This window comes from Pezoporus wallicus, unplaced genomic scaffold (genome assembly GCF_028554395.1).
Source record: "Pezoporus wallicus isolate ANWC-B61680 ecotype Strahan unplaced genomic scaffold, APGP_CSIRO_Pwel_v1 contig_1583, whole genome shotgun sequence".
In the NCBI taxonomy this organism is placed as follows: Eukaryota; Metazoa; Chordata; class Aves; order Psittaciformes; family Psittacidae; genus Pezoporus; species Pezoporus wallicus.
Genome location: NW_026637266.1, coordinates 1,983,663 through 1,999,290, shown reverse-complemented (window position 1 = coordinate 1,999,290; position 15,628 = coordinate 1,983,663). Strand labels below are relative to the sequence as shown.

The following is a 15,628-nucleotide window of genomic DNA, read 5'->3' as shown; positions in this document are numbered from 1 at the left end:
TTTGCAGAAGCCTGCTTTCACTCATCTACAGCATTTGGTGTAGATGAGTGGAAGTTTAGAAACAGGCTTAGTTTAGAAACAGGTTTATTGTCTCAATTTGTCAGTTTTAATCTGCTAAGAAGCAGGATTTTTTTTTTTTTAAAAAGACAGAATTGACACCACTAGCTGAAAGAGCAGAAAACCAAACAGAACTTTGCACCTCCACTTCATACAAGAGTGATTACTGTCAAATGTTTTCATATGAAAATTAAAATTGCAGTGTTTCTTTTTAAGGCATGAGATTCTAAAATGGGAAAGCACTATTATTCATGAAGCATCTGATCTATAGTCATAAGTCATAGTATTGTCAACAGCCTAACCTTCCAGCAATGTAACTGTTTTAGAAATTGTTGCATTTGCTGTGTTTGTGGAAATAGAATGTTAAATTCTCCAAGGAGGAGCAGGCCTTCTCCACTTCTGTAGGATATGATACAGTCTGAATTGACTCAGCAGCAGCTCTTACAGTGACTTCCAATCTGGGACACATCTTTATTTCTAATCCAGATAAAAAATGCTTTCTCAAAAAGAAAGTAGGTTACAAGATGCAGCAATTACTCTTTAAAATATTCAAGAACACACTTTTTTCACAGGATACACAGAGGGTACAGTTTCAGCTTGTCAGTTTCAACATTCACAGTAAAATACTTTTGAAAAATCTATTTAAACGCAGCTTAGAGCCATCCAGTGCTAGTTTACTTTGTTCTGCATAAATCTTTATAAGATACCAAATGTCAGCTGAGTTACTCTTTTTGTGTCCAGACTTGCTCAACTAGTTGTGCACTACATCAATGCTGAAAGAGGTTTCTTGGAAAGCTTGAAGCTTCACAGTCTTCATCTCTTCCAACCGAAGCTCTATACCAAAGAATAAACACAAAGCCCCTGTGATCAAGATCTGCAGGATAAGACATGATCATCATGATAGCTTGTATAGTGAAGATGCCATAATGCCCTTTGGGTTCAGGTTAAGATTTCCCTATTCAGACATATTGTCCTGAATGTTTAAAGTCACTTAAATTTGTGGAGAAGGAACAGTGAGGAGACCAGTTGGCTTGATCTTGTTGATTCCTCCATCTAGGATGCATACCCTTGGATATTTGTTTTTCACTAGATGAGCTGCAAACTGAAACAGATACATCATTAGCATGCTGTACGTTACAGTCCTTAAATAAAAATAACTTCGTATTCAGTGTGGCAAGTTAAGCAAAAGAAAAAATTATTGGGCCCTAGAAGTTCCTTCTTTGCACCAACTAGTCCAACACAGGAACCCAGGCCTGTGTTGAAACAGCTGGAATTAATTTGGTGGTCATGAAAGCGTCACTGATAACTCTGAAATTTATTTATCTCTGCTTAGGCAGGACTTTACCTCATCCTAACAGGATTTTCTAATATTCAGGTAACTGCTGGAAACAGGTATTTTTCTCTGCATTAGTCTAAATCCCAACTGTTTTCTGTAGAATCCCAAATATACAAGCATCACAGTTCGATGGCATAGTATCTGCTTACCTGTCAAACTTGTTTCACATGACTTAATTTCACAGATGTCAAATATAAATTTGGGGTCTAACAGCTGCACTTCCCCTGCTCCTAGTCGGCCCATAGGCAGCTTACACAGTGCAAGCACATCTCCCTCCTCCCTCCCCAATCCCTGAAAGCCTTTCTCCTCAATAAACCCATTACACATCAGTTGCTATACTGATGAAGGAACAATATTTTGTGTATCAAAATAACAATAATAATTAAAAAATTAAAATTACAAAAGTTTTAAAATATTAAAATAAAAAAGGAACATTTTGTGTATCACATGTCAAACTTGCCTTTTAAATAATGACTGCAATACATTAAAAAGCAAGCCACCAAAATGGATTAATCAGAGAAACTATAGTACTTTTACTTTATTTGTAATAGCTGTGAAAAAAACTGCCCTGCCATGCCAGTCTTTGAGATGGTTGAAAAATTAGTACAATTTATAAAATTACTGAGTGCATCCAAAAGGGGTATGTAAAATACTTTTAATTCCCTTTTTGACTCTTTAAAATAATTTGTAACATTATTCCAGAATCCTGTGCAAGTATGATGTGCAAATAACTAACTCTGCACAAAGAACTAACTTTGCACAAAGAACTAAATTACCAACTCTAGAACAGCAGTAGACACACCAGCCAAACAGTGCACGGGATTTCTTTTTACGTTTACATTCCTTCTAATTACCTGTGATAGTATAACAGATACTAAGGCAGAACAAGATGTACTACATGATTACCTGATCAAGTACAAATCCTGAAATAAACTCTTTACCAGGTAACAGTTCACAGGAGCAAAGTTTTAAACTCCTTCCAAGCGAGAACTTTTGCTTCACACTGAAGGTATTTTGTATATGCAAGGAATTTATTTCTGTTCACTATGTGTCAGACATAGCTACTTCATTCCTTTCTCTGTGTTTCAGGATAGATTTAACCAGGGCATGAGCAACTAGTACACAACCTGTAACCACAGAGGACTTGTTGAGACAGAGTAAGAGGTCATAGTGATCAGTCAAGACATTTTGACTGTTACGTTTGCTTCAGTTACTTGCCTAAGGAAGACCAAAAAGAAGTTCAATAATCTCTTCTCCCATTAGTTTGGGTCAAGTCAGTACAGGATTCAAAGGATCAAATGAAAAAATACCCATAATCAAACAATCAAACCAGCTAATAGTAAAGTTAGACTATATGTGGATGCCACTTTTCATGAGAAAAGTAAATGCCAGGCTTTTAGAAAGGCTTTCTGATGCAGAGGTGGTGTAATATGCATGGAGGTCCTCTCACTGGGAGAGTCCAACAACCTCTTGCTATAATCACAGTCCATGAAGTTATGGTATATAGTAAAACAGAGACAAAGACATTTCTGTTTGTCAAAAACAGCGCTCAGCTGTGCATACCATGAGGTACAAAAATAGCATACATTCCTAGCGAAATACTCCTACCAGACATCTCTACTTCATACGTACTTATCTGTCACCTCACAGTGCTCTCATCTGTCACCTCACAGTGCTCTCCACCTGTGACTAATGGATGGTGCTCTGTATCAGACACTAATGCTGCTCATAACTGGCAGAAGTGAAAAACGGCCACAAACGTTCAGACTGAGAGAAAGCAGAATGTTATTTGGCAAGTACAGTGTCCCATGTGTCAGCAGAGAGATTCCACTCTCTGTCTACTGATAACTTTACAATTCAGACAATAAATTGTAAACTCTGCTCCAAGTGTTTGTATGCCCTAGCCATAATAAAACTAATATTCCTTGTAATATTAGAAAATATGAAAATATGCAAACAAATGCTTTGCATTTTGGGGTTGAGCATTAAGCCCCGTGTCCTTCTGTATTTTAGAACAGCTTTAGTAACCTTGGCTGGAAATAAATTTTCTTCACTACGTACGATAAGAGGTTCCTTTATAATCTTACTGTGAGGAATCTCTCACTTCTTGCAGGGCCTCCTTGAAGCATGCAACTGCAGAGTCTGTGGCTGTTAGCAAATGACAGGCAGAAGGCACAAGAGCACAATGAGATGATATACCACCACAAGATGAACTGACTTTTTCTTGTAAGTTGTCACAGGACAGTCTGCAGTTGTTTACATATCTTCGGTGAAAAAGGCTCCAAATACAGCTCAAAATACTGCATCTCAACATACAGCCAGGGAAAATACAGAGTACTACTACTGGTACCCCAACACTGTGGGAACTATTTGCAAGTGAGGAGCCCAAAGGCATGTATATTGCCATAAGCTGAGAGCTGCCATCATGCTTCAAATATCAGCCTCCAAGAGCTTTGCACATACACCTGTCTCCACAACTGCAAAGTGTCAAGGCTTAAATCATAGGGTAATAGAATTTGATCCGATTAAAGACATTCCTAGTTTTACCTTCCGCCTTCTTACACTGTATCACTGAAAGTACAAACAGTAACTTTCAGTGAAGAGTAGATTTAGAAGTAGTTGCTAACTAGTACTGCAGTCTTCCTAGTTAAAGCTTTGACTTTTTATAGTTCTGTTCCTCAGTACATGTTTGTGCCTTCCTCTCCCCGACAGAGGAGTACCTCTGCCACAGACAAGAACGGGAACTTGTTCACAATGTTTCTGAAATGTTCCAGCACCACCTGGTAACTTTGCCTGCCAAAATACACTGTATGAAGCCATATTTTCAAAACACATGAAAAGTGTTATTTCTGGCATGTGTACTGATGGACTGCCATGAGAGGACAGACTATTTGAAATAGCTACACAGTTTTCTTCCACAATGTGACCTTCATTAACGTTCAAATGTCAGTAACTTAAACCCAAGAAATAAAAAAAGAAATCCTAAAAAGTTGAAAAAAATCAGTGGTCCACAAAAAAAGCTCAAGGTGTTTTTTTTAATTAATGCCACAGACTTTTTACAGCAGGAACTGCCACCTTACACTTCCCACATGGGCTCTATTTCCTTTCCAAATGCTATCATAAATTGTCAACTAGAAGTTTAATAACAGCTATGTGAATATGTAATTTGTAGTCCACTAAACAATTTACAGAGGTGCTTTTAAAACAGAAGATAACATGGTGAGGAGATAAGCAAATAGGTTACATCACCCTCAGTAACCTGTAAACCACCTACATTTTAGAGAGAGATTTATTGAAACCTGTAAAATTAGTGCACAATAACATTTCCACATTCAGGCTAATTTTAAATAGAAATGGACCTTATGTCATTTGTATATTGATTATACTTTCTCAAATTTATCAAATGTTTGTGTTGACATTACTTCTGAGATATATCTGTTTCCCCATACCACCACCAAGATGACAGTCCTCTGCAGGGCTTCTGTTTCCATCTAGACAACACCACTAGTTGGACGAAATGAGTTATGCTTGTCTGAGGCAGAGGATTAGAGGGATGCTACAAGATTAAGGCTTTTTCCCTTTCTGCCTCATGTGGCCTTTCCTCAAAATGCACTTTCCAAGAAAGTTCAGTTACTTACAATGTTTTTACTGGCTGCATCTAGTGTTTCAATTGAACTTACTCCTCCTACTTTCACAGCAAATATTACATATGAAAAGATGAATATGTGAACAACTTGTTTAATGACTACTATGTGATGGCTTTGGTGAAAACTATGGAAACGCTGTTCCTCTATTAAGTAATGCATCAATCTATTCTAGATAAAACAGCTTTCCTGGTGAGCATAACTGAGCCAGACATTCGTAATTTATGTTTGAAAGCAGTCAGCTAAGACTCTTTCATGCAGATACAAGAAGTCAGGCTTTTAAAGACAGACAAGATCACAGCAAATCCATATCAAAATCTGGACAAATATTAAACATTTTACCCTGTATTGGTGTTGCTGTCAATACAAACAGCATAACAGGACTGCTTCTTTAAGTATCATCAAGAACCTTAATAATCTGAACACTGGAGCATTTATCAAAATGTTCCTACTACCCCGTTCCAAGCAGTGAAATCACAGCTTTCAAGTATGTCAAATGTATTACACCAGGCATATCACATTTTCAGACTGTCTACAGCAAGGAGTCTAATAACACAACAGCTTGAGTGGCATCGCTCCCAGCACCCTTCAGGCTAGCCATCAGGGTTGCTATGTAAACATTATTCACCTTCAGACATTCTTGTGACAGGTTGTAATTAAAGGGCAAGTTGGGAGGGAAGGAGGAGTATCTATCATACTGTACCAGAATACCAAAAAAAAGACTGCTGCGACAAATGTTACCAGGGTATAAATGTTAATATCATATTCTGAAAGAGTCAGAAGGAAAAGAGAGACTTTAAAAGCTGGAGGAGAAATATCAACCCAATTTTGTAGTACTCATCCATTGCCACAAGATTTTTAGTAGGTTTTCACTAATAAGCACACGCTATACAAACCACTTAAGGACTGCAAACTGTTTTGCTGTATGACTTCAGTCACCACTTTGAAAGCACAGCATAATCAAAGTCTAGAGCTTTTTAAACAATACTTTCCATGCCACAATGCAGACCCAGCACACAAGATTGTTTTACTGAGCTACTTTTTTTACTTCTTATCTTAAAGGGTTCCAGAGAAATGAAATGCCACTTTAACACCAATGGAAAAATAGGCCCCTAAAGCCTCCCATATCAAAGAAACAGTGCCTAGTTAATGTTCAGTAGCATAAACTGAACGGAAATACAAAAAGCACAATTTTGTGCAAACACACACTTTAAAAAAAAAAAAAAAAAAAAGGCAACCTACTCTAACAATATGAAGGAAAAATCCTCACGGGCAGACCTGGCTGAAAAGCAGCACTTTCTATTCCATCAGTACAAAAATACAGCAGTCACTTAGAGGTAACTTACATACTTACATGCAAAGATTTGAAAACAGGCCTACACAAACAAGTATTTAATAGCTAGTTTCAGAATAAATTTTACCAAGAATTAAAGTGAGAATAAACACATTTCTCCAAGTTATAAATTTTAAACACCTGCATTTTTACTTTTCCATTTAAAAAATTTATTAAAAAAACCCACCAGGCTGACAGTGAGCACTTGAAAATGAAAACTCAATTGTAGAGATTTAGTTGTAATGCAGCTAACTTATACTGACCAAAATATGTTCAGTTCACACAATACAGTTGCATGGATTGTAAACTTAAAATGCAGAAAGCAAACCTATTCTATTTTTGATTCAACAGAAAATAAAAAAAGCTGCTAGTGAACAGAAATATGTAATTTTATAAAGATGCATAGCAGCTGACTAAAATATAAAAACAAAAGCAGGAGTCTTCCTGAAAGATTATACTACCCCACTAGGTCTAAAAATTGCCCTGTATCTTGAAAATCGTTCAAAGGAATACTTGTTAGCGTAAAACCTTTGTGATTTTCAGTACTTTTTACTAACACCACTCAAACTGCCAGTTTTGTCCTATTTCTTCTTAAACATTAGGACAAAAGTCACTGGACTTCCCATACAATGGATACATTCCCTCCTGAAGCAGTTGGTCAGTCCCCTTCAAAAGCTGATTCAGTTTAGGGAACACTCTAGAGCTGAAAAACAGCCGCAGAAAGTGATAATTCTATGTTACAATGCAGTACCCCTGAGTGATACAGATACAACCTAAACCATGCAAGCTCATACAAGGACAAGGGTGCTCTTTCAGAGATGCAGCCCACAAAGACAGTATAACCCAAGGCTGACATGCCTGAATGAAACTCTGGACCCTGACAGCACCACTCCAGGATTCAGGATTCATCACTTCTCATCTTTCCTGTCCAGATGATTGAGAAGAGCTGAGATCCTGCTTGCCAGCATCTCAGAAGTCAGATATTTTCGATAGGTAAAGTGGAGGGCTCTGCAATCCTTCATCTTGGGAACATCCAAACCTCTGTGAAATAAGGCACCCAGATGTGCCAAACAATGACTACAACTAAAATTTATGGTAACTGTAGCCACTGGTCTCAATAAAAATTAAGAGAGGGAACCTATTTGGAGGTTTAGAAGTAGCCTACTTTCCTTGCACCTACTTCGGAAGAGGAAAAGGAACAGATTCTGCTCCTGAGACTCCATCTTCCATTTTCCCCCTTTCCTCTTTCATATCTAGCTGGATGGCGGAATATTTAGGTCACTCTGTTGTACCATAGGCATTCAGAGCAAACTAATCCAAGCCACTGACAGACAGAATTTCAAAAGCAGAACACCACTCCTGGCTGGCAAACCAAGTATCTTTCCCAGGCTGTGTGAAGAGCAACGTACTGGCAACAGCAGCTGGGCTACTTTCTGTTGATGAAGGAAAACATGCATTCACTATGCATTTTACAATAATACAAACTTTACAGAATAAAATAATGAAGACTTAACCATGTTTGGGGTAGAGTTACAATCAGCAGGATTGTTGCTGATTAAGTCTTTCAGTCTTAGTTAATTTCTTCATCTTTAAAGGCAACAGAGAAGCACCTGATGATTCCAGTAGTCTCTGAGTCTGAGTGCAGAAGAGGGGGTGATGCCTTGATAAAACAAACATGAAAAAGACATTCTGGGAATCATAAGGAACCCCTCCATCCCCGCAAAGAGAAAGTACCTTCAGTTTTTCATTCACCTTGTTCAATCACTTTTCTGCAGAGAATACTTACAAGGAAATGTAGAATGTAAAAGATGTACAGTGGAAATATCTCAAGAAATTTTTCTCCCAATTTCTATTTACTTTCACTCCAGAGATTTCACTGGACCCTTCTAACTAAATGTATCTGTCTTTAGAAGCATGAATGCACCGGCTCTTTGGTATTGTATGCAACACCTGATCTTCAGATCGCCCTATGAAGTTTAATGGGTATCCATTTGTGGTTTTAAGACAGGTTTGTAACAAGAAACCAACTTCAGCATGCAGGGACTTGCTTCTCTGGCAAGGCCTTTTTCATAAGCCTGAGGAAGATGACAACAAAATCACACAAATTCAGTGGTAACTGGACACTTTAACCTATGTGTCTCAGATTTCTTATAACAAGAAATGTGGTTTTTTAAAGTGTGTAGAAAATACAGTTTTTTTCAGGCTAGGAACATGTTATACAGGAAGAATCTTGAACTTGACCCTCTCCCTCTTGCCTTGAAAAGGGTCAGAAAGATCTCATGGAAAATCAGGAATGCTTATCTTTGCTTTGGAGATAATTCATACATTTTATCTATTAGCTATTGTGATGCAATAAGAATGACTACTTGCTTCAGTAACTTGCAGAAATTGTCTAGACAACATATTTATAGCAGCATAACTTATCTAGACAAAAAATAATTAATGTAACAATCAGACATTATGGTTTAGAATTTACTTCCCTGCTATAAAGACACATGTTTTTTAAGCATTTATCAAACCAGCAGGAAACACATATACATTAAACCTCCACATCACACAAGCAGAAGTGTGTTACTGTGAAAATTGAGTTGCTGGAGTATGATTTAGTAACAGGCAAGGTATTTTCTTGTTCTAATTTCAGTCAATACTGTGGTAATAGAGGCAAAAAGTTGGAAATGAAAACAGATAATAGCTTAGGACCTCAGAGTTGATTAAAGACCGGGAGATGAAGAATTAATGTCACTCTTCAAAAAAAGACCAAAAAACCAATTCCCATCCTACATATGCATAACTACCATCTGCTTTTGTACTTGCTGTATCTCAGACTTTGAAAGTGACAAAAATCAGAAGACATGCTACTTGCCATACACCAAAAAAAAGAAGCTACAGTTCAGCACTCATTGCCTATTTAAGTATCATTCTCCCAGCTGTAATGATCCCTTGCCTATACTGGAATTTACAAGGTACTTATCTATCAATGGACGTGGGAAAAGGGGAATTAATTCACTTAAGAGATGCTACCACTTAAAAGTTAAAAAGCAAAATAGAATCTGGTTGATTAACTCCAGCATAATGCCTTTTATGTAGAGATTTCATGCTATTTTCAGAGACAAACAAGTATCTGCTCTGTTACCAAGTGCCCAGAATCCCTTAGGAGAAGAAAGGCTGGCATGAAGTGAGAACCAGCCTAATGGAAGTATTCCGCAGAGAAGCATGAGCCAAGCAGCACAACACAATGTCCAGTGCAAGCTCCTCTTTACAATACCTTTATGCTGCTAATGGCACATTCAGTAAGGCTCTTGTACATCAACCAATCTATTATTTAGGGTGAGTAAATTAAATGGTTTAACAAGAATTCAACTAGAGCCAGAGCTACACTTAAGTCTGTGGCACTCCTGGCTTCCTTTGCCTCCTGCTGGAACAGTGCTGTGATGAAGTTTTCAGGTTTCCCTCTAGTCTACCAAGTTCTAGACAGCATTTTATTTCCAATTTAAATGTTTCATCATCTGGCACTAAATCAAATACAAAAGATACAAACACAAAAGGATGAAAAGGGGAAAAAGGCTTTTTCTGCATATCTGCTCAGTACACTCAACTTTTTTTTTTTTTTTAATTTATTATTTATTTAATGATGCCAAGTAGGTTACTGATATTAAACACAACAGAAAGATTCAACCTTCTAATTACAAATAGCCCCTAAAAAACTCAGTGTTTTTTTTTTACCTCTCTCCTTCCTGCATATATTTAAACCAAACATCTTACAGTGCCAATCTCCATATTTTTAATGGAGTAAATATCAGTGAATGCTTCTGAAAAATTCTCCTCTATGGTGGAGGGTATAATTTGTGGCTCATTCCTTTTCAGCTGGAAATAACGTAACTGTTTAGAAAAAGTACATTTTAAGCTGAACATCTTGCATTTCTTTGTACAAAATTGTTTTGTTTCCAAGCATTCACAACTGCAATTTTTCGTATGATTAGATTAACTAGTAAAATTCAAAAAGTATCAGCTATTGTTCTTGTCAAGCCTCAAGCTATACAGTTTTGGAATGATTAAATTTGTGAATAGCGGCAAACAGCTCTGTGCAGTCATGCAGAGTAAAACTGAAACTGGCCTTAAAAAAAAAATCCACAAAAGGAAGGCATTCCAAGTCTTAGCAATGCAGTCAAATTGAGGCTGGTTTTATATGTACTTTAAGGACATGATAGAGGTGGCAAGTCCCTACCAGTATTTAGGTTCCAGTATTTAATTAATTTCTGGTCAAACTGGTCAATCCAGTATTTTGTTGCTATTTAAAACTCTACACTCTTTAGTTAGACTTTCAAGAACTCTAAAGGCAAAGCAGTATTTCTCTTCTATGGAAATGATACAATATTGACAATCCCAGTTAAACTGGGTCAACATTGTCTCAGCTGCAGAAAGTCAGGGTTTAGAGGATAAGGCAGCACCCTTTCACATGACTGAAGTACCTGCACTTACTAAGCACACTGAAAGTTTTCTTTAGCTGCACTGCAAAGGAAAGATTCAATTTTCATTTAAAAAACATTTCTAAGTTTGCATAAGAAGTGTCACTACATTACAGGAGAAAATTGTACCTTCTTAACTATGGTGTAATCCACAATCTGCACTGTAAAAGCCTCTGTCCTTTCTGTCCGTCACACAGTTGTTTCAGGTTGTTCCTTTGCTCTGTTTTAAACAGAATACTTGCGGTTTTCCTTTGTTTCAGAGAAAACATTCTGACTGGTCCTGGAAAACTATTTGGTAGTATGTGGGATTATCTCCCATAGACACTCATTAGTGAATATCAAAGCACTTTCTTTTTCTTGTTCCTATTCCTCAGGAGGTTAGTGAATGGCTAGGATCCTACTGAGGTAAATTAGGATGTTTGGTGTTTTACAGTGTAATTGTTGAAAGCTGCATAACCCACCATTAAACATGTAAGGTGTCATTGAAATAATCTCCGTTTGGCTCTTGGCATTTTATACACTTGCCCAGGGAGGTTGTGAATGCTCCATCCCTGGCAGTGTTCAAGACCAGGTTGGACGAGGCCTTGGGTGATATGATTTAGCGTTAAGGTGTCCCTGCCCACGGCAGGGGGGTTGGAACTAGATGATCTTAAGGTCCTTTCCAACCCTAACTATTCTATGATTCTATGATTCTAAATATGTCTTGGTCCAGAAGCAGAAATAAACAGTAACAGAAAAATCACTCCAAATCCTGTCATCATACCCAAAGTTACTAATTAGAATTACCCAGACTCCAGCATTTATTTACTACTGTCTGAACTCATGCCATTGATGTATTCTTAAGTATAAATATACACGTTATAGTAATATACTTACAGCAGCTGTGTTCTTCATTGCATTTCCTACAATCACCACAACTCTTCCTTTAAAGCTCTGGAGTGTGGCAGTTGCTGGACACTGGACAAGATCGCCTTCTGCAGTAAATGCTGATGCAAATGGGACATTGATGCTGCCTGAAATGTGGCCACGGTTAAAGCTTAGGAAGATCAGTTAAGGACATCTGAAAAGCAGAGAAATCTGTGGTACATGCAAAGCTGTAGGAGGAACCTACTCGTCATGCTGGCTGTCATGATACAACAGTGCTGGTCTTTTATGCTGGTGTATTTTGACTAACTTCCTTGATTATTTACTCTTATGAAGAAAACAACTTCTGACACTACCTATTAAAAAAAGGATGGAATGAAGAGTTGTTTCTCCATGAAGGACATCGCACAGCACTACAGAAACTGATCTGCTAAATGAAACACTTTGTGCTACAGAACCACTATCCACAGCATACATATTTTCGTGGATTTTACTTCAAATCAGCTCTAGTCTGATAACAGGAGCCAATTACCAACAAGCAGCAGGAGCACCTCTTCCAGAGATGCTTTATGCAAACCGAAGTACTTGAAATGAGAACCAAAACTAAATGGGGATTATTGGAAAATTTCCTAAAGACTTCTGACAAGCCCCATGAGTCCCCTGCAATTTTCATCCAAACTGAAATTCTAATGCACATGCACTCAGATTCCCAGACAATGAGCATCATATATATTATCTGCAGTCCCAGTAAGTTTGTATTTGGTATTGAAAAGAAAACAACATGCAAGTGCAAGCAACACTGAGATATAGCCAGCTGTGCTTCACTCCCAAAGGATGATCATTCAATGAGATTTTATGATCAAATACTGAATGTGAAAGTCTCTTCCATAAAATTAAGCTGGACCACTACTACATTACTTTTTATGAATTTGAAAATGCACTATGACCTTGACAAATCTCTGAATTACTTTCATGGACTGTACACACAAGCCTGGGAACACTCCCTTTCCCCAACAATTTGAAAGAACAGCTTTGACAAGATGGGAAACAGAAAACAGAAAAGTTCTGCAAAAACATTCACAATATCAAATATCCAATTAGTCACTCTTTATAACTGTACTTGCAGAAAGCTAGTTCAGTTTATAATTAAATTCCAGAATAATTTTTAATAAAGGAGGTGCCTTAAATGGAGATAAAATTTAAATGACTTCGATTAATATTAGCATGCGTTTCTTGTGATTTGTGTAACACTTTCAGCTTTATGATTATCATTGTTATAGTTTGGGATAAACATGGCTACATAAAAACATTTGAAAGAACAAAAGATCATCACGTACCATTCATTAGTGTTGTCAGTTTGTTTCTATTTTGAAGGGGAAAATTATGACATCTCTCCTTTACTAATTTGTGCCAACCCCCTTTCCTCAATCCCATGTATAACCACACTACCCTCGTTGCTACTGAACACAGTAAAAGTTCTGAAACAATCATCAGTTAGACAAAAAATTATTTTGGACAGATTTAGTTGCTCACACTTACAACTATGCTTAACTGCTCAGAGAAACTTGACCTAATCTGTTAAAACATAAATACATTCGATATCAACATTAGTACCAAACTAGACAGATCCAAAATGCCTTTTTTTTTTTGTCATTCACATGCTCCCTAACCTTATGTGATCATTTCAAGCATTCCAGTACTAAGACAAAAAAAAGGCCAAGATTTTATGCTACAGACTGAGAGACTGTAATTATGCAGTTACAATTTTTGTATCAGGAATGGAAAGCTGCCAGTATTTCTGCTAACATGCTAAAAGAAATGAGTCTTAGATGAATTGCTGGCCAATATAGGCACTGCTTTGAGTTTATTACCTTTTCATTAGAAAGTCTTCTGATACAAAGCTGTCTACTAGGGAAAAAGGGCCAATAGCTCTTGGCCTTGGAATGTGAGCTTTATTACAAAACCATGCCTGAGCTTTCAAGTGCATCCTAGTATGAAAAATGAAACATGTTTGATACTTGTTGAAAGTCCTCTCATGCTTTTTTCAAATCACACTGAAAACAAAGTGAGGGTGAAGTTTAGCATGACAGGCGTAGATAATGAAGATGAGTAACACTAAAACATATGAAATGACCATATTTTTGAAACACCTCACAGTGGTCTGTCACATGAAAGGCAGCCTCATAAAACCCCTCACATCATAGCAGTCAAATGATTTCAAAATAATTGAAATTTTGAATCTACTCTGCTAGAATAGAATAAGATTAGTACAACAGTACAGTAAAACCTACTATCAAGCTATTAGGAAAGCTAATCTAACAAACACCTTGACTTTGATCCTGATTATAACGTAAATAAATTTATTACTACACACAGATACACTGAAAGTTGCCTTTCAGTGCAACAACTGTAGTCCAGGCATTTTATATTACTTGCTCTCCTTCTGCATTCTCCTTGATGATTTCTAGCTTAAATAATTAATAACAGAATGATGCATGTAGAAATAGAAACATTATTTAACTTGGTTGTATCAACGCTTTCTACGCAGTAACAATAAGCTTCTAATTCCAGGGAATTCTCCCTTAAACTGAATCTGAAAAGTATTCTCTCTTGATGAGGAAATTATCTCTCATAAAATAGCCTGCATGTTTACTGTTTTCTGAATAAAGAAGACCATGTTTTCAACACACTAGATATCCAGGAGTAAAGAAGCTGCTGAAATCCAGAAAATAAAGAGTCAAACTACTCAGACACATGTATCTCTGCTTAACTGGAATACTTAACTGATGCATGAAATTAATACATGCAAGAAAAACTACATTTTGTGTTCCTTTGACCATTCTGTCTTAACTACACAGAGGATCACATTACAGATTCAAGTTTGGCCTACAATAAAATTGTAATTCCTTAAAAATAAACAGTTTTAATTTGGAATAGTCCAGTTATACTATTCTATTTACTACATAAATAGTAAATTTACCTCTACATAGTAAAAACAAGACTTACTTTTCTACTTCACCTGACTTTGCCACAAATATTGCTAAACATTTAATAGAGAAAAATGTTAGTAGCAGTGTTTTTCTGCATATACAATTACCTCTAAAGTGGTATTTTAACAAGCTAGATGAAAAAGATGAAGTTGAAACTTTATTTATTTACTTTTTTACTATATATTTTAGTCCAAATATTGGCACCAATCCATCATTCATTTCACTGTCTTGAATTTACACTTTTCTAGTAAGCATGCAGTATGTTACTGCATTTGTTAGACACTGGAAGACCTTTTCTAATCATAAGGGTTTGGGTGCTGGTTGAATCTCTCTTACTGGAGATCTCTAAGAACAAGCCAGATGTACATAAAAGGAATGAACTTCCTTTCTGAAAGTAAAAGGTGGACTAAATCTCATGATTCTTTTGCTATTTTTCCATTGAGTGCTGTTTGCCCATTAAGCTAAAACCATTAGTTCTTAATGGACAAATATAGATATGTAAATAAGTTGTTTTTAAGCTTGTGACACAGCAAGCTAAGAGTACACCTACCACAAAACCAAATTCTACATCACCTTTGCTATTACGAAAGGAGCAATACTTAAAAAAAAAACAACAAGCCAAAACCAAACCAAGTCTATTCCCAAATACTCGGCATAATGTTAACAGTTACCTCGAATGAAATCTTACCATTATCCCACTTTTAGATGGATGTTGATGAAGATCTGTGTTCCTGGCAAAGCACAGGGCTCCCCTCCCCAAAGAAGGGCTCCCCTTTCCAAATCCCAAACAAACCCAGCCCTATAACTATGCTACTTCAGGAAAACAATTTTAAAAAATATTTCAGACACAAAAAAATATGTATTTGAAAAAGAACAAATAAGTAAGTTGCTGATAAAAGTATAGCTTCAAGATAGCTTATAATCAGAAAAGTCTTAAA

The 15,628-nt window shown here is 36.8% G+C and overlaps 1 protein-coding gene across 1 annotated transcript in view; it reads right to left on the bottom strand.

Moving 5' to 3' along the window:
• Nucleotides 1-504: 504 nt before the first annotated feature.
• TBCK (TBC1 domain containing kinase) overlaps nt 505-15,628 on the bottom strand; it is a 96,379-nt gene continuing 81,255 nt past the window's right edge. Inside the window, exons 25-26 of the mRNA XM_057404596.1 lie at nt 11,713-11,872; nt 505-1,159 (exon numbers count right to left, since the gene is read on the bottom strand). Of these exons, the coding sequence (XP_057260579.1) occupies nt 1,049-1,159; nt 11,713-11,872 (271 nt within the window). The 3' untranslated portion in view covers nt 505-1,048. The remainder of the gene's footprint in view (nt 1,160-11,712; nt 11,873-15,628) is intronic.